The 25,113-nt window shown below is 42.1% G+C and overlaps 1 protein-coding gene across 2 annotated transcripts in view; it reads left to right on the top strand.

The window, feature by feature from the left end:
• Window positions 1-1,324: 1,324 nt before the first annotated feature.
• SUSD5 (sushi domain containing 5) overlaps window positions 1,325-25,113 on the top strand; it is a 38,625-nt gene continuing 14,836 nt past the window's right edge. Inside the window, exons 1-3 of one of the 2 annotated variants that reach the window (XM_060247534.1) lie at window positions 1,325-1,826; window positions 16,213-16,390; window positions 24,237-24,355. In XM_060247534.1, coding sequence (XP_060103517.1) covers window positions 1,625-1,826; window positions 16,213-16,390; window positions 24,237-24,355 — 499 coding nt within the window. In that variant the 5' untranslated portion in view covers window positions 1,325-1,624. Of the gene's footprint in view, window positions 1,827-4,218; window positions 4,329-16,212; window positions 16,391-24,236; window positions 24,356-25,113 lie in introns of those variants that run through there. The other variant, XM_060247535.1, reaches the window with a different exon arrangement.

Here is a 25,113-nt window from a genome sequence, read left to right as displayed (position 1 = left end):
TACTGTCAGGATCACAAAAAGGCAGTATAAAGCTGAGCAGTGGAGGGGGGATAATTTCCCAGTTTTGAGCTGAAAGGGTTTAATTGCGAACTTTGAGCTCTACCCCATTAATTGTTAACAAGAATTTTTAAAAGACATGACCAGGAGTGATGCTAAATGGGCTAAATTTAAAGCAGGGTATGATGATAACACAAGGTCAACAATATCTTCAAAAGACCTAACACCTCTGATGGTTTCCTTGTAAAGTATATTAATATTTTCTAGAACACCTTCCACCAGCCTTACCACCATATCTTCCACTCCCCATGCATGTCTCACCACATTCTTACTAAAAGCCCAAACATGCTCATAACAATCTTCTGCATGTTCAAGATCAGCACATTTTAATGGAAAGAACCATCATTTCAACGTGGAAGGGCAAGATCAAAGGATATGAAGTCAGCTACTGCTTTTGGTTGTTATTCCTCCTCTAGGCGTTTCAGATTTTCTAGGAGGCTCAAGGTTTCTTGCCAACCTTGCATTTCTAGGAGGGAAAAATATTAGAAGGGGAAAACAGCAAGAAAGGAGAAGAATATGAAAATATAACTTCTGAGCTCAGTTTGGTTCCAACAGAAATAGCAAACTATTTCACGTATGTGTTTTAACCAAAAGGATTCTGGCAGCAGCAGGGATCAGTTTCCTTCTCATAATGGGGGTTCCCCTTCTTTTCTTTTTGATTTTGTTGTATGGAGAAAGTAGGAAAACAGTGTAACATATGAAAAGTCAAAGATCTGAAAAAGATGCTAATAGTCTGACACACACAAAAAACCCACACAGTTTGGACTTTTGCTTAGTTTGTCCTACCGCCTCTCCAAAATTGCTTCCCATGACAACACATGATAATACAGGTAAACAGAGGAAAAGTTAGGTGCTTCTACAAGGGTTAGTCAGGAATGCATGGTTACTGTTCACACACACTTTATAAGGGCCGTTTCCATATTTTCCTTCATGTGCGTGCAAATAAACAGTGGAGAGAGGGCCAGTTTAACGCCAGGAGCTGACATTTCTCCAGCAATAATATATATAAAGCCGTGTGGAGAAATGCTAATGTGAACTCTGTGTATGCATGTTTAATAGAGAGTCAGCAATTGCAGCAGTCATTGCTGTACTGTTTGTAGCTGCTGGAATAATGGAAACAGCAGTGGCTATCTTCCTGCCTCCCCCCTTTAATACCAATATTCTATGCACTCACATGCCCCACTATCCATACATATGAACTCTGCTTAATGCTTTTTGGATTGTACCTGAAATGTCCCATTGAAATAATGAGGGTTGCTTCCAAGTAAATGTGATTTCTCCAACTGGTTCCCTTGTCTGCTTCTTTCCCCTCCCCTTTCCCTTATATGTGTTTTAAAATTTCTTCTACTCTCTATTAAGCATTTACCAACAGAGCAGTGTAACTTTTCACACTGGTTCTCCACATGCACAACTGGGCAGGATAAAAGCTCTTTCCAAGCCCAGCAGGCTGGACAGTTTGCCTTCCCCTCCCCTTCTTCCCTAGGGTAGCCCTGGGAAGATTGCCTCCCTCTCCATCTCTCTTTCCATCACTCCCTTCTCTTTCTTGAGCCTCCATCCCCCTCAGTGAATGTCCAAGGCACGGAATCTGACTGCTCAAATTCTTGAACATCCCCCCCCCTCTCCTCCCCTCCTTCAAGCTCAAAGGAAGCTCTTTCTAGACAACCTCAATCTCATATCCATGGATCCAGCCTGTAAGAAGTCGCCTGTCACCTTGATCCAGTGTATGGGATTTGCTTTTCTCCTCCATATCGTCTCTGTCGAGGCTGACGGTAAGTTCTGCTTGATTTTTGGTTGTTGTTGCTGCTGCCTGTAGAGTCCCCAGAACTATATATTTCATGTAGCACAGAAAGTAGAAAAAAAGTTTAGAGAAATATATGTTTGGTTATTTTAGGTTCAGAAATGCTGAAGTTGAAGTTTCACACATACTGAGAAGCTCAACTGAAGGGGGTGGGGGAGAAGCTAAAATTATGTTAGCAAAAGGAGGTGGACTTTCTCGATGCTATGTGGGGAAATCCAGAATCCACAGCCTTATAGGATAAAACCACAGTTCAATTAATGCAGTTTCTCGTATTCTGAAATATTTCCCAAACTACAGTTCAGCCTCCTGGATTTCTACAGAGATTGATTTGAAGGCAGTGCAATATTTTCGCAAAGGAAAGAAAATAAATCAATGGGTTGTACTGTTTCTTGGAACTATATAACAGTTTGCCTGTCATTCAAAGAATACTTACACACAATTGTGTAAGTCCTTCCATGAGCTACATGGTTTTGGTAACCCCTTTAAAAACTTTAATAAAGCCCTGATGACTCCATTCTGGATTTTTCCCTCTTCCAAAACAGGAATCAATAGTCTCCTTTTCTTTATACACAGACGCATACATTGCTGAATCAAATGTCAGGCTACTGTCTCTGCTGTGGTTGATTAGAATGAAACTCTGGATGTAAGAGACAAAACAGTTTAGTGGATGTATGGTAGACACTGAAATGGATTTAGGCATTTCCCCTTTAGAATATCTCATACATATCCCTTTTCACAGTCTAAATACGTTTGCATTTAAGCTGCCTAACAAGTTGCTGATTGAGTTGTATGAGGTGGGGAGGGAGAGAAGGGAAGGGTTTCATAGGGATAGAGAATAGTTAAACCAGGCAAAATACTTAACTTTTAAACTTATTTAATTCCACATTTGTATCTGCTGTTGCCCTCAAATGCATAATGCAATATAGGTAAACTGATGCTACATTTCAGGGGTGGCCAACAGTAGCTCTCCAGATGTTTTTTGCCTACAACTCCAAGCAGCCCCAGCCATAGGCCATGCTGGCTGGGGCTGATGGGAGTTGTAGGCAAAAAACATCTGGAGAGCTACCGTTGGCACCCCTGCTATATTTGGTACGCACATTCTCTACATCAGAATTTACTGATGGATCCAGACTTTTTAATACCAAAATATTTGTTTCTCTTTTTTATCATAACCTTGTATCCTGCATTGTCTACTATATAAAAGGCTGTTCAGCAGAGACTATGGCCTAATTGGTTCCAATAGAGTTTATTTTTTGCAGTATAAGATCCCAAAGTTCCCAAAACTCTTTAGCATGTGAAATGGTCCCTAATGAAGAGTTCTGTGAAACATAAAAGCTTGCATACTCTGATGCCAATCTGTTAGTCCAGAAAAACACATAAGACATTGTTGTACTAAAGGGGAAAGGACAGCTAGATATCAAAATCTGCATCTTTTTACAGCTTTATGGAACCACATTCTGTTACTGTCACAAGAAGAAAGCTTCAGTCCCATTCCTACCCTCTCAGTTCATGCTTTGGGCAAAAATGCAATTCCAGACAAGTTTTATCAGTTACTTAGTTTTTAGAAAAGTTGTCCAAGGAACTGAATGAGATATACGGAAAAGTTTCCATGAAAATACAGCATTAAAAAAATGAATGACTTTGCTCTGCTAAGGGTATTGAGTATTTTTATTTCTCTTCTCGGATGAGTGGTTCTAGAAGTTCCTCTTAAATTGGTATATGTTAATGCTTGAATCTTTCTAGCAGTTTTATAATTTGAAAATCAGATGCTTTATAAGATACACTGCAATACTAAATTTATGTGGTCAATGAAATTTCCATTAAATCAATGGAAGTGACTCCTAGGTTAATATGCTTAAGGACTCTTTTAGTGATTCTAGCTAGGACCAGTTGCATTGGAATAAATGGGATTTTGTAATAAGCCCTATTGATTTCACTGGGAAACAGTAATATGCAATTATGCTTTGTCTAAAACTGCAATCTTAAAACACACTTATTAGGGAGTACTATTGCACTTGGTGGAATACATGTCTAAGTAAACATTCTTAGGGTTGTATTACATGGCTATCCTCACATACAGTGAGGAGTGGAGGGCAGGATAAAACAAAAACCACCAAATATTTGAGATACATTTTATTTATTATTTCCCTTTTCTGCCATGATTGGCTCTCAAAGCCCTAGTGTGAAATCTTCTTTAGAATGCACAATTACCTTAACATACAAGTTATTACAATGCATAAGCTAAAAAAAGAGAGGCTCAGATGCCTTGTAAGAATTACAAAACTTTCATCTCTTCTGATGAAGCCACAAGATGTGTTCTGTTACAAGGTAAAAGTTCATGATTGTAAATCTATTTGTTTCTCTGTAAAGGCCACAGGATCTCCTCTAAACTGAATTCACTAAATCTAATGGTAATCTGGTTGACCCTTCTGTGGATCATGAAAGGTGAACAACAGGGCCACCCACAGACAAAGTAGGGCTTTCTACATACTTGGGGGTCTCTCCAAGGATGCAGGAAAAAAATCACTTTGTAAATTAACAAAAGGGGGGGCAGGGGAAGCCTGGCCAGAAGAGAATATGCTCCAGAGACAACAGAATCTTGAGAGCAGCTGAGCTGAATTAAAAGGCGGAGAGTGCATTGGTCCAGGATCACAGATCTTTTGATCTGGTGGGTGATAACAAACTACCAGAGTTAAGCTTCCTTTTGAGCCCACTATTTCTTCCTGTAATTCCAACCAATTGACAGAATGATGCATCTAATAATATGGATGCACCCTGTATTAATGGAATAATGGATAGCTAACACAGAAATAAGCCCATAGAAGACATAGACTTGATTCATATTGTATTCCTGTTTGGTGTAGTGGTTAAGTGTGCGGACTCTTATCTGGGAAAACCAGGTTTGATTCCCCACTTCTCCACTTGCAGCTGTTGGAATGGCCTTGGATCAGCCATAGCTCTCGCAGAGGTTGTCCTTGAAAGGGCAGCTTCCGGGAGAGCTCTCTCAGCCCCACCCACCTCACAGGGTATCTGTTGTGGGGGAGGAAGATAAAGGAGATTGTGAGCCACTCTGAGATTCAGAGGTAAATCCAATATCTTCATCATCATCTAATGAGGAACCTATTCATCCCTTGGTAGACAACTGCAGGCAAGAGCAAATTATATCAGAGAGAACAGGGAAGGAAATATCTGCAAGAAAAGATGAGGATGATGGTTGTCCAGTCTCTTTTCTTGAAATACCTGCAAACTGAGGACTAGAAGGAGACTCTTCAGCAGGGCTTTTTTTTTTTTAGCAGGAACGCGCAGGAACACAGTTCTGGCTGGCTTGGTGTCGAGTGTGGCTTAATATGCTAATGAGTTCCTGCTGGACTTTTTCTACAAAAACCCTGTGTGAAACAATGGTGACACCAGGGGGTGTGGCCTAATATGCAAATGAGCGCATCCTGCGCTTTTTCTACAAAAAAAGCCCTGCTCTTCAGCTATAAGTGCCTGTAATGACTTTCACATTCTGCAAAGCTTCTAAACAGAGCATCATTAAAGGCTTATGTGTAGGAGAGCTAAAGGAAGTACCTTTCCAACCCTGCTGGTTATAGATGTCAACATTTGTTCAGTGGCTGCTGTTGTAAATAAAAATCTTGCCTACTTTGGCCTTTATTGCATTTTTGCATTCCAGTCCCAAATTCCTAGAAAAGGTTCACTTCCATTTACTAGTGATATGGCTTCTATGCTATGCAGAAGGAAAGGCCGGTATAAAATCATTAGTGTTAACCCAATTGAACTTAATAGCTTTTAAAAATCTTTGTACAACAATGGAGAATAGAATGAAAGTACTACAAGCTGCTATTGGTACCAATTACACTTAATAACTGAAGTCACAGGGAAGAAGGGTAAGGCATATATTTTTATTAGCTGTTTTCTAGGTAGAGAATTATTACAGAAGATTCTGTAGCTCAGAATATTAAATTATGGCCCATTAGAACCCCTAAATCTTTTTCACATATGGCACTACTCAGCCAGGTTTCACTCATCCAATATTACTGAGTTTTACTACTCAAGGGCAACATTTTACATTTGTCCCTATTAAACACAAACTATTTTCATTAGTGTGTCATTCACATCTTGAGATCCTGACAACTGTACAATACCACCCGCATGATTCCCTCAGCATGGGCATGAAGTGGGGTAGATCAGTGGCCCCCAACCTTTTTGGCACCAGGAACCAGTTTTGTGGAAGACAATCTTTCCAAGGACCAGTGGAGATGGGAGTGCTGGGTTTTTTTGCTGCTGCAGGCTGCCCCCATGCCCATAACCTGTCCCTGCCCCCATGGGGGGTCTTTAAATGAGGAGTAGGCAAAGGTTTCTGCCTCACTCCGTGGCCCGGTTGCTAACAGGTCACGGACCGGGGGCTGGGGACACCTGGGGTAGATGGCTCACTGGCTTTGCCATTGAAAACTTGCTACAGCTACTGAGACATACATCAAGCCAATTTCCAAACTACAGACCATCAATGCCAGGGGTGCTCTTGCTAAGCACATCTATGAGAATATCTTTAACTGGATTGTAGATTATGTGAACCATGCTCTACATTCCATCATGAAGCGGCACTCTTTTACTGGCTGGTGTCTTGGACATTTATGGGGTTGAAACATTTGAGATCAACAGTGTTGAACAATTTTGTATAACTTATTACATAGAGAAACTGCAACAATTCAATATGTATATCTTTAAGCTGGAACAAGAAGAATATATTAGGGGATCTCCCTTGCTCTCTATTGTTTGGTGCCTGTCTGTAGTAAATGGGTTAGTTCAACTTCATTCATCATCCATATTTCACTATAGTGAAGCTGAATCTTATCTGACTGTTACATCTCTACTTGAAAGAGCAAGATCAACATTTATCTGTCAATGATATGTGAATGTGATCTTAACATTAGAGATGACGAAATACTGAATGCTGTGCATACTTTAGTGCAGGGGTGTCAAACTCATTTGTTATGAGGGCCGAATCTGACATAAATGAGACCTTGTTGAGCCGAGCCATGTTGGGCCAGGACATATGTGTCCCTATTTAAGATTAGGTAGCAGAGATATAAACTTTATAAAGGACACAAACAAACACAAAGTTAAAAAAAACCCTTAAAATAAAACATGCTTAAAACATTAGCACTTATGCTTTCTTTGTATCTCTTCCATGGGATCCAGGGAACTGGGCAAAGGAAGCTCTGGCTCTTTCCTTCCTTTCCCAGGCGACCAGGAGGAGCCTCAGCCAATAGAAGGAAGAGAGGCTTGGCTCAGTAGCTGTACTGTGCAATTGAGAGAGCCTAAAAAAGTAAGCTTTCCATTTCCCCTTCCTCCCCAAGGGAGGAGCCTCAGCCAATGGAGAAAATAGAGACTTTGCTCTGTAGCTCATGTGTTATTGAGCAAACCTTGCAAAGCAAGCTGTTATGCAGAAGGAAGCAGATGACAGCTAATTGCTCGGGGGCCTGATAGGAACCCTCCAGGGGCCTGATTTGGCCCCCAGGCTGCATGTTTGACACCCCTGCTTTAGTGCATATATTGATTTAGTTCTAAAGTGCTAATTAAAGTAATTATGTATTTAAATACAGTTTCCATCAAATACAGCATATTAAAGTCACATTTTGTGTTGCATTGGAGATTCATGATCTGCAAATTTTTGACCTGAAGAGGCAGCTACGATGTTTTAACCTGGGGAAAAATGTGATGTCCCTCCAACACTGGGCAAAGGAGGGTTAACCACTTTTTTCAGGTGGGTAGTCATGTTGGTCTGTAGTGGAAGAACAATATTCAAGTCTAGTCAACAATATTTCCAGAAGACATAAGCTTTAGTGTCACAGCTCTCAAAGTACCTGATGAAGGGAGCTTTGATCTCCTGCTTTTTAGAATTTAAAAGACGATGGGGGATCCAATCACAGATCTTCAACATAAAGTAGAGAGCTTAGTAAAATAAGGGTAAGTAAATTATTACTGTGGAGTTGGTGTTTTTTTTTAAATTTTAGATATATAGGGGAACCTACATAAAATCTACTTTCTGTATTTTAATCAACCATGTAGATTAATTATTTGCATATAGCTGAGTCAACAATACAGAATACCCTGAAACCAACTACTTACTAAACTTTCTGATTCTCCAATAATTAGTCAATTCAGGGGAAGAAGGAAAATTTCCGTGTCATGAACAGAACACCTCTCATGGTTGGCTGTATACAACCCCATATATTTCTTGAAATGGGAATTAGTTTATAAAGAAAAAGTAGCCTAATCCATATTGTACCACGTCAGCTCTCAGTCAATTCTTAACCTATTGCAATGGAAACTTTTAGATCTGGGGAGGGAGTTAAGACCCTGTACCCAAACCAGGGACAAGAGGCTTTCAGGAGTACACTGAGAGCAAAAAATTGCTCCCTCAAAGAATATCACCAACTCCAGAGAGCAGTTGTTTTGTGTAATATACTATGAGACCCTGGCCACACCAGTACTGTGAGTTCTTTTTCAGGATCCAGGTACACACCAAACAACCACTGCCTTCTAAAACAAAATTTGAAAAAAACAGTAAAAAATACCAGTTTTGGTACAAGTTCAAGTTTCCAAGGCACACAGAAAATAAAAACATCGAAATAGGCCTAAACTATACTTCTTCCTAGTTACAGGGCATAAAAGGAAATCTTACGAAGGCAAGACCTTTGGTACCTTCCATTTAGTCAAAATATAAAACTGGAAAAAAACTGCCTGCAGGCACTGAAAAGTGACACCGTTCCTTCACATCAAGTGTGCTTCTCCAACCTGGTCTTCTCAAGCCAATTATACAGTTACTTTGAGATAAAAAAGATAATGAGTTAATGGTCTTCACTTGACCATTCAACAAATTAACTCCCCTCTGCAAAATGCTTTCCCCACCTCCTTTCTCACACACACAAGGTCAAATTGCTTCAGATGACCATTAAGGTTTTATCTTGACACAAAGCACCTGGATGGCACACCTCTCTTTTATTTGAGATGTGTGAATATTTGTGTGTGTATGCTCGTATGTGTGCCTGGAAGTCATGGTTGACTTCTGGTGACCCCTAGAGGGTTTGGATGTTTAGAGAGATGGCCTGATCTGCCTCTGCATCCCAGCCCTGGCATTCCTTTGAGGTCTCCCATCCAGTTACTTGCTAGATTTGGCTAGATCCACAGTAATAATGAGAGATCGGACTTGCCTGGGCTATTCAGGTCAGGGTGGCACATCTTTCAATTAAACATTTTAAAAGTACAGTTAACCCTTGTGTTGCAAACTGAAACAGGCTGGGAAATAAATCAAGTTTGAGCATGACAAGGGAGATGGAAATATGAGATAAAGAATTGTAACTACTATCAAACAAAAACATTAAATGTGGTATATATAACTACAGCACATCCATTTCTCAATTTAAATATAAAATTGTGGTAGCCACCCAAAAGTCCAGAATCTCATGGGCAGCTATTACATCAGCTCAGCACGAATGGAAACTTTTATCACACTAGTTTGCCAGATTTCTTCTCACACCAAACTAGATGAGAAGGCATAGAAAGGAACAACTTGAACGTGGTGACTTCAGTGTGGGCAGGACTAGATATGATGCTTGATAAGATGCCTCTCCCTTTCCCTTGTAACATTTAGATTCTTACCTGTGCTGTTTCTCCTCAGGAGTACTGCATGACAGCCAGTGATATGGAGTGGGGACAGAGAAACACAACACAGTGAAATCACAGAAAGCATAAGCCACCATTTTGGTCAGTGATCCAGTTTTAAGCACCATTTCTAGTTCTTCCCTAACTGATGCGATATGACAAAACTTTAGGGGGGAATGGTTTCTCAGCAGTCTGGCAATGTATTAATTGGGCCTTATGCTGCAGAACAAAATCTATAGAATATAAAATGCAAAAAGATGAGAAATGGCATTTATTTGGATTCATTTTATATGGATTCAGGAGTGATTGATGTCTATTTATAGAGAAGCCAAAACAACCTTCCCCCCATTTTTTGTATATATTAATTGGGAAACTAAAAAAACAAACAAAGCCACTTTATAACTGATTGTTTTTAAAATTATAAACCTTAGATACAATTCTGCAAGACTGTGCGCAAGCAGAACAGTTGGAAATTTCCACCAAGAAAGCAGATATCTTAAGCTTATTGTCGAGGAGGAAAATGCAAGGTTAAACTTTTCAACTTTTCTGTCTAAAGTCTTCATCTGTCCCACTGCTAAGGACACAGGAATAAGTTTGGCTGTTTCTGAACATTTTAAATTTAGTACATTTGTATGGGGACAAGGATGTATAGAATACTCATGGTTAATTTTTCCATCTTGGCAGAGACTACAAGACAAAGAACTTACTGGCTGTGTGAATCAAAGCAGCAGCCATTTAGCAGCAAACACTGCCAGAGACCTGGAAAGAAAAACATTAAATTAAGATTACAGTGACCTCCAGTGGTAGAAGAAAATGCAAAGAAAAATTAAGAGGGTAGCTATATTATGAAGTGCATTTGATGAACAAACTTTGAGTCCAGTGGCCCTTTTAAGATCAACAGTTTTATTCAAGGTATAAGCTTTCATGTGCACTCACACTTCTTCAGATATGATGAACTGGAAATTACCAGGACATGCATACAAGTAGCACACAATTAAGATGTTTAGCAAATTGAAGGACCAGACAGGAATAATGAGCTTAGTTTATATGGTTACCATTTGTTTGAGTTTAACTAGGGGGTGGGGTGGGGACATTGTGAAGGCAATAAATATGTCAAAATTGGAGATTAATGGGCAGATGAATCTTTAATTGTGGGATTTTGAGAGTAATTAACTGCGACCCTGCCATTACGCTGCATTCAGTCTTCTCTAAAGCATGGAGGCAACCTTACAGAATCTTCTTTTAAGCGGGGCCGCTGTGTATGTCTCCCCAGTGTAATGGAATTTGGAATAGTAGTGTATTTTTCTGGTCTAGGGAGAGAGGAGATAACTCTACCTAGCCAGTTTACCATGCTGCTTCAGACCAACATGGCTACCCACCTGAATCTACATTTGATGAAGTAAACTCTAATCTAGCTGTGAAAGCTTTTCACCTGCCACAAGGCAAAGCTAAAAACAGGAAACCTATAAGACTTGAGGAAGCTGTTTCAACATATCTTACAAAGTGTGCTTGCACATGAAAGCTTATATGTGAATAAAACTTTGTTAGTCTTAAAGGTTTCACGGGACTCCAACTTGTTCTTCAGGCAGTGAGAGTGAGTCTACATATTCGCTTTCTTTGCCTACCTCCTTTTCCCCATGTTGCCATGATGCAGACTATGAGTTTGTGGGACTCCACACCCAAAAGTCAAAGCATCCAAACACACTTGAGATGGACTCTGAGGGAAACTCCTTAAAGAACCTCTTTGAGGGGGATGAGAACTGGTTCTCAGCCCCCTTATCCTTAAATGGGCAGCTCAGATCTTTCACGAATTTCCAGACACTGGTTAAGGAGAAAACAAGCACCAACTGGGACCATCCAGTAGCACCACAGTGCTTTACTTAAAGCCAGAGTATAACAGCTTTATTTTTTTCCATTTTGGCATGCTGAGCAGAGCTCCAATAGACATCAGATTTGCCCAGGATATGTAAAGGCTCACATGCCTAGAATATGACTGATTTCGCACTAGCGTTTAACCCGAGGTGGCATCCCATTTTTCTCTGAGGCGTTTGCTGAATTTCACACATGTTACTCCGCATCCTCCTCCTGATCCGCGGCTTAACTATTTCCACTGTGCGGTATCTGGATGCTCTTTTTTGCAGAGTTTCCGAAAACCTGTGGATCCAATCCGCAGAACTTGCAGTGGGAAAATCATCCCATTTCGCAGCAACTGCTTTTGGGGGCATTACCCTCCATTGCCGGTTAGTCCTCCCAATGCCTCCCCCTTTGATGTCACATGCAAATCATCAGCCGACATGTCCCTTCCTTTTTTTTAGCATTTTTACTTGATTGCGTTACAACGATATTTCAAAGCAGTGGAATTCCGCCATCCATTTTTTCATACATAAAGGTTGATCCAAGTGGGCAGCCATGTTGGTCTGAAGCAACAGAACAAAGCGCTAGATGAGTGCAACTTTAAAACCAACTAAGTTTTATTCAGAATGTAAGCTTTCGTATGCTCTTAAGCAGACTGAGTTGCCTTGCTGCGTGTAGGCAAAAAACCAGCACCTCCATCATGGAATAAAGGCATGCCACACTTTGGGTCTCAAGATTCTCCATTGTAATTGCGGATATCGCAATAGAAATGGCTGTGGGGGAGTGGGTGGGTTCGTCTTTCAAAAACCCAGCACAGGATGCTAGAGTCAATAGTAAAGCTCAAACATCACACGTGATGCAGTTAGCCCGCGAAAAAAGGGGGGAGGGATCCCATTCATGTTACTTTTGTTTCATTGTTTCATTGTTATGTTGTTACGCAATAACACAACCACGCATGCGCTTAAAAAAAGGGGGGGGGACTCAAATTTGATTGACATGACTTTGATGCCAATCTGATGCTAATGCAAAAACAGTTTGGCGTGGGGCTGCGCACAAAGCAACCTCGCAAAAGAGACCCCGGTGCGAAATCCACGAAAATGATCCAGAAAGAATTGCTCCACAGATAACGGTAGCAAACGCTAAATGTGAAATCGGTCTGTGTTTTCATGTAGAAATTAATGATGAAACTTTGATACCCAACTAAATGGTTCTAGAAATAGCCTGTAATTTACTGGAATTCCAAAGCAGAGACAGATTTGACTGATTACTAGAATTAAAAGGTAGCCAATGAAACCAAGCCTTAATTCAATCCCAGAGGAAAACCATGTGCTTCTTTCTCCATAAGATTCATACAACTGTAACACAGACATTGGATTTAATGTCCATGTGAGAGATTATGCTAACAGTTTTTATGCATCGTGGACATTTAGAAACCTGGAGCTATCAACAGAGCAGCAGGTGCTGCTGTAGTGAAGATCCTAACCTGTGGCTCAGAGGTGATGTAACCTTGTGGTTAACTCCCATACTATGGCATTCAAGTGAAGTACTTGTCAGACATTAACGTAACAGAATGGTTTTTAGTGGTTATTTTGATACTGGCTGTTTGCATTTGAAAGCATCACAGCAGAGCATTTTTCACTATGTGTTCAGGTTGTCCATCTCTAGTACATATCTCCATCAAGTGCATATGGCACACTGATCCTTGATTAGTTGCTGTTTTCTATCTAAATCATTAGATTCTTTCTGGCACTTAAAGCTGAAAAGGCTCAGTGCAGCTTTGAGGAATGTGCTTAGTTCTCTGTGCATTATTAAGTAACGAGTTGTAGTAGTACATGCAGTTAGCTTAACTCAGTTGAAGAATCCTCACAGAACCAACTGAGAATCAGTGCTGTTATGAACATTAGAAAATATGAGGGAAAGGCAGGAGCACTGTAATAAACACCATGTTCAATATCAATTAGTTGCAAACGAACTCAGCAAGGAAAGGTTTTAAATTGGTGGGAAAGTTATCGTGAACGGCTTTGTTAATCTCTGTGATCTGAAATTATGATTTGGTGATGTTGTTGTTATGCAAAATGAGATAATCAATTATTAGTCATCCTATAAGGCTGTGCATGTTTGGGGAACTTTCCAGGGACCACTGAAATAGGTGGGTCAAACAGCAATTCCATGAGATGAACAAGATACCAGGGAAAATAGTAACGCCCTGATATTTATTATGCATGGGATGGAGAAAGTAGAGAAAGAAGTACTTTTCTCCCTTTCTCACAATACAAGAACTAGTGGGCATTCAATGAAATTGCTGAGCAGCCGGGTTAGAATGGATAAAAGGAAGTACTTCTTCACCCAAAGGGTGATTAACATGTGGAATTCACTACCACAGGAGGTGGTGGCGGCTACAAGCATAGCTAGCTAAAAGAGGGGATTGGATAAATATATGGAGCTGAGGTCCATCAGCAGCTATTAGCCACAGCATATTATTGGAACTGTCTGGGGCAGTGATGCTCTGTATTCTTGGTGCTTTGGGGGGGGGGGCAAAGTGGAAGGGCTTCTAACCCCACTTGTGAACCTCCTTTTTTTGGGGGGCCACTGTGTGACACAGAATGTTGGACTGGATGGGCCATTGGTGTTGAATTGCCTATATGCAACTCCTGGGCAACCATACCAGACTGTAATTCAACACCGTTGATCACAAGATGTTCCTTTTTCATAATGCTCCTCTTCCAGCTGCAGCCTGGATTTGGCAGCAGCCACTGGCCAGATTGAGGAGGAACAACCTGCATGCTGGGAATAAACTCAATCATCTGGAATTTCCACTTGGATTTCCCAGGGATCCTGCCATTAGTGCCACTTAAAATGCTGAACATAAAGACATCGGGCCTTAGATAATCTTTGTAAAAGTAAAAGATAATCTTTTACTATTTGTTATAGATGCAGTTTTGCAGACGAGGACAATGTATGTCTAAATTCAAGCACTTGTGTAGATAATTCAGTTTAATTTGCTGTAAAATGGAGGACAGGAGAATGATGTGTAGATCCTGGGGACTGGATACAAGTGGGAGATCACTATAACATAATCAACCATGTACATACAGGAGACTCCATTTGTGCCCGCTGTGTGCAGGATCAAGGGATGAACTGTACCCCACGTATGTTTACATACATTTTGTTAGACCATTGTGAAGTTGTTTAAGAGAGTATAAATTTTAAAGTTTCATTTTTAATTTGGGATTGTTTAAAAAAAAGCTTTCTTGCTTTTTGCCCAAGGGGTCAAGAATGAAACACCTGCCATATAACATAGGGCCCTTATAACATAATAAAACAGCTGTGATTCAAATCCAGGAGAACTACTTTTTATTTTATCCCATTCTGTTTTTGATTTCCTATCTTAAAGCTCTTTTGCCTGAACAGACAGAGCTAGCAATTCAGATTGCCATCTACTCCACACAATTTGCCTGCTTTACAAAAATAACCCAATGAACCAGTTGCCTGAGTTTTAATCCAGTCAGATGGAGGTGATCTTTAGTAATTTATTTTACTCATACCCTACCTTTCTTCCCAATGGGTACTCAAAAGTGGTTTACATCATTCTCCTGTCCTCCATTTTACCGCAAATTAAACTGAATTATCTACACAAGTGCTTGAATTTAGACATACATTGTCCTCGTCTGCAAAATTGCATCTATAACAAATAGTAAAAGATTATCTTTTACAAAGATTATCTTTTACTTTGAGAGCCAGTTTGGTGTAGTGCTTAAGTGTGCAGACTCTTATCTGGGAGAACCAGGTTTGATTCCCCGCTCCTCCACTTACAGCTGCTGGAATGGCCTTGGGTTAGCCACAGCTATCGCAGAAGTTGTCCTTAAAAGAACAGCTTCTGGGAGAGCTCTCTCAGCCCCACTGACCTCACAGGGTTTCTGTTGTGGGGGGAGAAGATATAGGAGATTGTAAGCCACTTTGAGTATCTGATTCAGAGAGAAGGGCAGGGTATAAATCTACAGTCTTCTGGCATCTTCAATTCCACAAATCAATTCTCCATTATGCCCTATGTGAACCAGTCTCCATAGGGTATAATGGAGTTCTCAGTGGACATTCACCCCCACCCCTTTCTGATATCCCTGAAGTGGGGGGAGGGCCTAAGTTTGGCAATCCCCAGTTGGGGGCAGGGGAGGGCCTAAGTTTGGCAATCCCCAGTTGGGGGCAGGGAATCCCCCGGTTTGAAGGCCCTCCTCCTGCTTCAGGGTTATCAGAAAGTAGGGGGAGGCTGGGGCTCTGGGGTGCTGTTTTTTGAGGTAGAGGCACCAAATTTCCAGCATAGCATCTGGTACCTCTCTTCAAACACCTCCCTAAGTTTCAAAAGGACTGGACTACAGGTCCAATTCTATGAGCCCCAAAAGAAGATACCTCCATTATTTCCAACAAAGGGAAGGCATGGCATTCAAAAGGAGCACAGTCCGTTTAAATTTGATGGCCAGAACTCCCTTTGGAGTTCAATTGTGCTTGTCACAACCTTGCTCCTGGCTCCATCCCCCAAAGTCCACAGATATTTCTTGTGTTGGACCTGCAACCCTAGGAGGCCTCCAAATCAGGGGATCCCCTGTCCCCAGTGGGGATTGGCAACTTTAGACCTATCACTACGCCTATGTATGATTATTAAAAAGTAAATCTCTTTAAATTCAATGGGAATTGCTTCTTAGTGAGTATAACATTATAATCTAACACACCTAGTGTTCTAAAGATATCATCTAAGCCTATCAGAAGACGCATTAGTTCTCCAAATTGATGATGTCTAAAATTATTGCACATTTTATAATTGTGTGTATCTTTCCTTGCAGGTAAACTGTTTGCCCTTGGACCCAGGACTGGTTCTCAAAGTCTGGATTTAGCAATGGCTCAACAATCATGTGCTGCTGTAGGAGCTCATTTAGCCAGTGCAGAAGAACTGAGGAGAGCCATCTGGTATTGTTCCTTTGCTGTGTGCACCAAAGGCTGGCTGGCTGATGGCACCATTGGGTAAGAAGAAGAAATAATGAAAAAGCATCTGGGCTCTGTGTAATATGATAACAGAAGCATTATGGTTATAAAGATATCATTTTGCATCTGAAACAAAACAGTCATTGCAAGACCTAGATCAGCTAAGGGACTTACCCAAAATGGGACGTCCTTCCATTTTGATTTTCGTTTGATGCAGAGCCTAGCTTGGTCACAAGCTGCATGCACTGTCTGCACCCATTTGAGTTGCTTTCCAGAATATCCTATCATGATGCAGAGACCTCTGGGGCAGAGGGTCCCAACCTTTTTGGCACCAGGGACCGGTTTAGTGGAAGACAGGTTTTCTATGGACTGGTGGAGGGGGCGGCACTAGGGTTTTTGCTACCCCAGGATGCCCCCCCACCCATGCCCCATCCCTGCCCCCAATGGGGGTCATTAAATGAGGAGGAGACTGAGGCTATTTCTGCCTTCTCCCTGCTAGGTGGCCAGGAGGCAGGCCAATCTGCCTCCCCCTCCCATTTAAAGACCCCATGTCGGTATGGGGTCCTGGGTGGGCGGAAGAACATAAGAGAAGCCATGTTGGATCAGGCCAATGGCTCATCCAGTCCAATACACGCAGTGGCCAAAAAAAACCACCATCAGGAGGTCCACCATTGGGACCAGGACACTAGAAGCCCTCCCACTGCCCCCCCCCAAGCACCAAGAATACAGGAGGGGCAGTGGGACTACTCTGCCTCGCTCTGAGGCTGCCTCCCTGCCTTGGAGCAAGGCCGCGCTGCCTCTTTCGTCCGCCCAGGTCCTGGGTGGGTGGGGATGGTGTACTGCCTCTGCCTCGCTCTGTGACTCGGTTGTCATGCAGCCCAATGGTTGGGGACCCCTCCTTTAGGGTACTCTCTTAGTCTGCAAGCCCTGTTCCATTCTGCCTCCCACTAGCCACATCATCCCCAGACAGACAGGCCTTCTTTGGCTAAGTTGGCCAAAGGGTCTCCAAAAGCAGGAGCCAGTGCATGAACTGAAATCACAAGTAGACTTACAGCAGGATATTGTCCATAACTCCATGGGGGATTTATTTTTGTGGAATGTATATAGCCCTGATGTGGATAGCCCAGAAAGCCCAGTCTCATCAGATCTTGGAAACTAAACAGGATTGACTCTGATAAGTACTTGGATGGGAAGCCTCCTTGAAATACCAGGAGTTGGGAGGACAGGGGCAGGCTTTATTCAGCCAACTCTGAATATCTTCCAGGCCCCCAGTAGGGGTGAGTCACCAGAAGCTGCCATGACTTCCAGGTGCAGACACATACACGCACAATACAAAAATACTCCCCTCCCCCAAAAAAGAACTCACAGTGGCTTATAAGTAAATAATACTTTAAAACATTAAACATATCTTTAAAATGGGATATATATAATCTCTTATGTGCTGTGTGGAATCCCTGTTTCAATTTCACATGCAGTTGAATGAGAAAGAAGAGCAATTGAATAGTGGCGAAAAGGTTGTGTGAAAACAGCCTATGGGTGAAACAGTTCAATCACTTAGGAAAAGCACTATATAAATATAAAGCTATTATCAGGACACCTCTTGGGTCATCTGAGGATGACCAGGTCAAACCAGGGACCATACTGGCATGCCCAGTACGAGGGGTTCAGGCGCCCCAGGCAGAACCCCCCCAAGGACTCTATTTATGCACACGAAGTGCGCACGGCCCTCTCTCGCGTCAAAGGGAGCCAGGAAGAGGCCACCTCCTTCTTTCTTGTGAAGAAAGAAGGAGGTGGCCTCTTTACGGCTCCCTCAGAAGCTGGAGAGGTCCGGGCAAGGGGCGGGCTAAGCTGCACATTCTTCCTTTGAGAATGCGTGGTTCGGCCCACCCCACCCCTTGCCTGGCCCTCTCTGGCTTCAGAGAGAGCCGAGAAAAGGCCGCCTCCTTCTTTCTTCGCAAGAAAGAAGGAAGCAGCCTCTTCCCAGCTCCCATTGAAGCAGTAGAGGGGTAGGCAAGGGGCGGGGCAGGCTGAGCCATGCATTCTTTTTTTTTTTGAGAATGTGTGGCTCGGCCCATCCCTTGCCCGGCCCTCTCCCGCTTCAGAGGGAGCTAGGCAGGCACCATGGTGGTCAGTGTGAGCAGGGACAGGGAGGGGGCGCCTGCCCTGCCCCGTGGTGAGGTGGCCACCTATCTCACAGACTCCCATGCACCAGCCCTGTATACTGGGGGATGCTCAGGAAACATCCACCACCACTGAACCGTCCCTGAACTTTGAGGCATCTGTCAGACCTGCTCTGAAGGCTCAGCTTGCTAGCGTGCCAAATTCCAGGGTGCCATCCCACTACGTTGTAGTGCCAGATTCTGGACCACCAGTCCCCCCATCATTTTGCCCCCACCCAAGCTCACAAGGCAGCTCAGCAGTGACAAAGCACCAGGCTTATGTTCTAGGTACTGGGACAGATCTCTGCTTATGTGCATATAGTGCTTTGCAGGGTCAGGTAGCAATGAAGCTCTGGCCAGATGAAGCTCAGGAAAATTGGGGCTTCTCCCTATTTAAGCCCTGGGCTTAGCAGAGGGGCTGATTAATTCAGTCGATTCATGTGAGCGGTACACTGCTCTGCTAACTGTGACCCTGGACATAGCTGCACCCTGGCCTCAGAACTAGGGTTGCCAAGTCCATTTCAAGAAATATCTGGGGACTTTGGGGGTGGAGCCAGGAGGCATTGGGGTGGAGCCAGGAGCAAGGTTGTGACAAGCATAATTGAACTCCACAGGGAGTTCTGACCATCACATTTTAAATGCCTTCCCTCCATTGGAAATAATGGATAGGTGCACCTTTCTTTGGGGCTCATAGAATTAGACCCCCGGTCCAATCTTTTTGAAACTTGGAGGGTCTTTTGAAGAGAGGTATCAGATGCTATGCTGCAAATTTAGTACCTCTAACTCAAAACACACAAACATACACACAAACACAGAGCCCCGGATACCCGTAGATCAATTCTCTATTATACCCTATGGGAATCGGTCTCCATAGGGAATAATGGAATACCCAGCAGACATTTCTCTCCCCCTCACTTTCTGATGACCCTAAAGTGGGGGGAGGGCCTCCAAACTGGGGGATCCCCTGCCTCCACTTGGAGATTGGCAACCCTACTTAGAACTTTTAGGATGATAAAACCAGTTAGCCTTGATCCCAGTAGATTCAAAGACTGCTCCTAGCCCCTACAGCTGAAGACAGAATGGCTAAATTATATAGAAATACAAACCCAGACCTCTCTTCCACAATTCTAGTAATTTGGCAGAATGTTCAACAGGCCAAGTAAGCCCTATTTGCTTTATGAATTCAGCTGTTAGATGTTAAATATGAAGGGAGAGGAAGGTGTTCAAAGTCTAATCATACTTCAAAAGAAAATACAGTGATTCTGAAAGGTAGGAAACCATTTCAACAGTACCCTGAGAATTTTCACTTGGCTGACATGTTCCCCTTCCACTGAAGGACAAAATACTTGGCTAGGCTACCACACATCAGCCCAATATGCAAAGTAATTTTATTTCATGTACACATTTCTAAAGAGTTCTTTCAGATGCATTTGTTTTTGCAGTGTGCTTAAAATGACACCCACCTGGTAAAATCCTATGGTGCTTAAAATATGCATAAGCCATATTCAGTAACTAGGAGAACACACTGGCAAGTGTAGATGTAAGAAATAAAACTTTGTAAAAGGCTAAAAAAGCTATAACTTACTTCATTAAAATACACTCAGCTAATATATACTTATGAATCAAGACAGCATCCCACTGTCTGGGAGACATTAATGAAAGTAAAACTGCCCAGATAAAAGTAGGTTTGGCAACCTCCAGGTACTGGCTAGAGATCTCCCACTATTATAACCTCCTGGTGATGGAGCTCACTTCACCTGGAGAAAATGGCAGCTTTGGAAAGTGTCTCTATGGCATTATAGCCCTCACCTCTCCAAATCCCACCCTCCTCAGTCTCCACCCCCAAAATCTCCAAGTATTTACCAATCCAGAGTTGCCAACCCTAGATGAAAGGCAGAGGCTGGGCTTCGAAGGCAATTGGTCTTCAGATGGGAAGCTTCCGGTTCTGGGCGTTGGTTGCAGACGGCTGTATTCACGACTCCGATAAACGCGGAGTAGTTTTAAATCCTTTCAAGATATTTGAAGCTGTTTTTTTTTTTTAGCCCTTCTTTGTTTTACTTGGTGATTTTAAGGACTTGGCATTCTTATTATTTTTAAGTACTAACAAGGAGTTGATTGTTTGCAGTCTAATCATGGCTATCACCTGGACAGGCACAGCCAACTAATTTACAATTGGCCTTGAAGATCGGGAGTCTATCTTTTTTGTTGCTAACTTTCTTTGTGGAGCTCTTCTCGGTACAGAGAATTTGGGAAGCTCTCCAAGTTGCAAAAGGTTATTCTACTTCTGCTGCTCTTTCCTCTTGGAAAAGGAGTTTTGGAGCAAAGAATATCTTTGCATGTATCATTCCAACTAATTAGCTCCATCTTCGCTTGAACATTGTTTCACTTTGGTTCCTTTTTTATTTTCTTGCTAACTATGGGGGTGAAAAGGACATACCCATTTGAGGAAGAGGCCACCACTCCCTTGCTTAAGTAATCTAAACCAGAGATCTTTTACACATCGATTCCACTGCAAAATTGGCCTTCAGATGGTGGTTTCTTCAGCTCAAATGTGGAAAGACAGCTGACCCCAGGGAGAGCAATAAGTGACCTCCGTGAGAAAATTATAGGTACAGAATCTGGGCTCCTGAGAACCTCAGCTTTCATTTTTAAAAGAACAGTGAGTTTCTAGTGCTTATGTTTATGAAGATATGTTTTTGTACATGTGAGTGATGTAGGCTAAAACTTCAGACTCCAGATGAGAGGCTGAATAATATTCCCAGTGTGGATAAGGGTGGGAGCTTTTGTGCCAGAGTAGAAATGAATGAAAATTTGCTTTTTTTTGCAAAGGTTAGGCAGGTCTCAGAACAAAGCTGGTTCATTGGCTGGAAAATGTACACTGAACATCACAGTATTTGCTGGTTTTAAGATTTGTGCTGCTACATTTTCACCTGGCATCACCCTTCTTTCTCTGTTACCAGCCAGAATGGAAACATTCCACTTCCTTGCATGTAAGCAGCTACCCCCACACCTAACTGGGAGTTCACAACTTCATCTGACTGCTTGGCCAGAGCAGTCTCCTAACATTGATATTTCTGGTTCGCAGATGAGGATAATCAAAATGAACAATACCTTAATTATAAAGAGCAACTAAAACAGCTTATGCAGACCTCTCTAAGCCTTGTTCTAGAACTGTGGTCATTGTAGCATATCAGGCCAGGTCCACAACATACTTGTTAAATATAAGGGAACGTCTCTCATATTGCATCGGCTTTAGCAGTCATTCAAGACACACATTACCATTTCCTCAGTTGTCACATAGGATAGTTTGATCCCATAGTCATCAAAATCTAAGCATATAGGGCAGAATTAGCCATAAATCTAAGACTTATTACACCGTTTTTGTTGACGCAATTTATACTTCTGCTTTTATTGGCTAAATCCCCTCCCCCCTTTTTATAAGAAAGAGGTTATTTTAAAAATTTCCCTTCAACTGCTTTGAAACCAATGGAAACATGAAGATGCCAATACTGAATTATTTAGAGCTAGTATAAAGAAGGGACTTTTCCTAGCTTGAGTAATGATTTCCTGAATTGTTTCCATGGCTTGGGCATCCAAGTGGGTCTTTGGGATTTCTATCAACTCACAACCAAGAAAGAAAGAAAAGCTTGTGTTAGGTGTGACATGAAGATATTTCAACAGTAATGTTGAATAAATAGTGCTGAAGTGTCCAAGTGGGTGCTGACTAAACCAGAATTAATATCCTTCATTTCCCCCCAACATTGATTGAAAATGCAGTCTTAAATGGTTAAACTGGCACCTATGGATTCTGAAAAAGCAAGGTTTCTGTTCATGAATGACATAGGCTTTATTTTCTTCTGCATTATAGCCAAGTTTAAAATAATTTCTAATATAATCTATCATTGGACCGTTCCTTGTAGGGATTGGTTCATGCAAGCAACTTGTTTCTCCCTTAGGTCTCAATGCTCAAGATAATATGCTTTAGTCTATGCTTGGTTACAAACACTGTGTGTAAAGATCTGATCTTGATAACACATTTATTCAGAATTATGACTGGCAAACCTTAACCAACAGATTAAATACAGAATAGCCACTTTAGTGCAGCCCTCTGTGTTGTGGCTACAAAACCTATAGTCAGGGGTTGTTTTGTAGAAAAATAGGTGGTGGAGCTCATTAGCATAACATATTAGCATATGCCCCCCCCCAGCCAAAAGCAACCCGTTGCAAGAAAGAAGAGCCCTGGGCAAGCAAGTGAGCAGGCCTCGCTCGCCTGGGGCTCTCCTGGGCAGTTTTTTCCCCTTAAACTGAGTTAACATGAGCTGGCTCACAGATTTTTAGCCTCAAGCTCACACCTTTTTGTCTTAGCTCAGGAAAAATGGCCCCAGAGCACAATAATTTATGCAGTAGCTCACAACTTTTAATGCCAGTAGCTCACAACAAAGTAGAATTTTTGCTCACAAGACTGCAGCTTAGACTCTAAGCATGTCAGAATTAAGAAGAGGGAGAAGCATGTGACTTACTCTTCTTTAATTGATGTCGGTAACAGCACTCCATAATTCATCTACCCTGAGATAGATCACTTGGAATTTGTGGATCTGCAGGCCTCATGTCAAACATTACCTTTGCTTCTTCTCCCAACAATTCTTTGTAATATATCAACCCATTCATAGTTGGCAAACTATATTGGTTAAATTGTATTATACCAGAGATGGTTTAATCTTAATCAGCACTAACCTTTTAACTGCTTAGTCACTGGGAGCCAATAGATGGTGGCAATTTTGAATCAGCGAAGCTGTCTGCTGAGGGAAGGTTTTTTATTTTAAGGCCATTTTTGTTCTGGTAGTAACCAGAGCTGACCCTGCCACTAGGCAAACTAGGCAATTGCCTAGGGTGCCATCCTTCTACGGGCATCAAATTGGCTGCCCCCCATGTGGTTATCAGTGCGGGGACACCAGAGGTTAGACTTGCCTAGGGTGCTAGATAGTCTAGGACCAGCCCTGGTAGTAATACAAGATTAAAAAGAAAATATTAAGACTGTTCTTTAGCAAGAAATTGTAACTTTAATAAATAAGTGTAGCATACTGACTTTTAAAAAGAAATATACCTCTTTAAGGCTTTTATCATAAAGAACTATAGTTAGCCATTTAGGTTGTGGAAAGACATCAGAATGCTTTTGACACTCCTGATTATAACTCATTGGGTTGGATTCTAAGAGCCACACTCCTGGAATGGATCTTTTTCAGCTGCTTGCAAGCTCCCTGCACTTCCTTTAAAAGCTGCTCTTGAGGGTTATAGGGTCCTTAGTGAAAGTTGCTGTTCTGTGGGCGGATGCACAAAAATCACAGGCACTGTCTTACATAAATGGAAGTGCTTTTCATTCATACAAGGGAGGGGAACAGGATCCAATGCACTTGTGATCCTTTTTTCAGTTTACTACATTTACTACATACTATAATTCTTGTTAAATACCTGTACAAATCACTCACAAGATTATGGCATATTGAATGATGGACTGATTGATATCCAAGTATTTGTAGCCAGTGCCACACTGATCCCACAAAATGTGAAATACAATTCAAATGAAACAAGCATTTGCCTGTTTTAAAAGTTGATTGTGCTGTGTTGATATAAAAGGTTTATCAGAGGGACCAGGGTTTTTAAAAAAACATCGTTTGGGTACATTTCATGCAGAACTTCTGAGCATCTCTTTTGTCTTCTTCCTTTAGGACAACTGTGTGCAACAGGACAGGCAGCAAGCCACAGAGTGTGAAAGTGACTGATGTCAAAATTGAAATGGATCCTTCTCCAAGTGGCAGATATGATGTTTTTTGTGTGAAGGACAAAGGTCAGCATTGATGTGATACTGAAATAATCACTGCAGCATGCAGGAACAAAGGGGTTTTTTTTATTTTCTCTCAAAAAGTCCTCCAGCAGTAGGGTAGAATAATTTACTACCTGGTTGGAATTGTAAAGCCCCTTGGTGCAGATTGGTAAAGCTGCAGTACTGCAGTCCTAAGTAGGGGTGTACAAAAAAATATATACGGAATTACACGGATTTGGAAATACACGGGGCCAAAAAGATACGGAATACTGTGTATTTCCTATTACCGTACTCAGAATAGCTGCATATACGGTAGATGTGTGGCTATTTTTTAATATATGGCCCCATTATACCCTATGGCCATTAAAATCAATGGCAAAATAGGGTATATTGGAAGCCGCCTGGAGGGGAGGGGGTTTGAGGGAGAGCCCCCAAATTTGCAGGAGACCTTCAGGGGACTCTCCCCTACAAACCCTCCAAGTCTCAAAAAGATTGGGCCAGGGGGTCCCATTCCAGGGGCACCCAAAGAGGGTGCCCCCTATCCCACCATTATACCCTATGGGCCATTGAAATCAATGGCAACATAGGGCATAATTAGAGGCTAGTGGGGGGCAGGGGGTTTGAGGGAGAGCCCCCAAAACTGCAGGGAACTCTCCCCTATAAAACCCCCAAGTCCCAAAAAGATTGGGCCAGGGGATCCCTGTCTTTGGGCTTCCCGAAAGGGGAGCCACCAATGATGGTGAAAGCCCAATTAGCCACATCCTCCACTATAATTGCTGTGG

Source organism: Heteronotia binoei, chromosome 10, assembly GCF_032191835.1.
Source record: "Heteronotia binoei isolate CCM8104 ecotype False Entrance Well chromosome 10, APGP_CSIRO_Hbin_v1, whole genome shotgun sequence".
NCBI lineage: Eukaryota > Metazoa > Chordata > Lepidosauria > Squamata > Gekkonidae > Heteronotia > Heteronotia binoei.
This window is presented reverse-complemented; position numbering and strand designations above follow the sequence as displayed.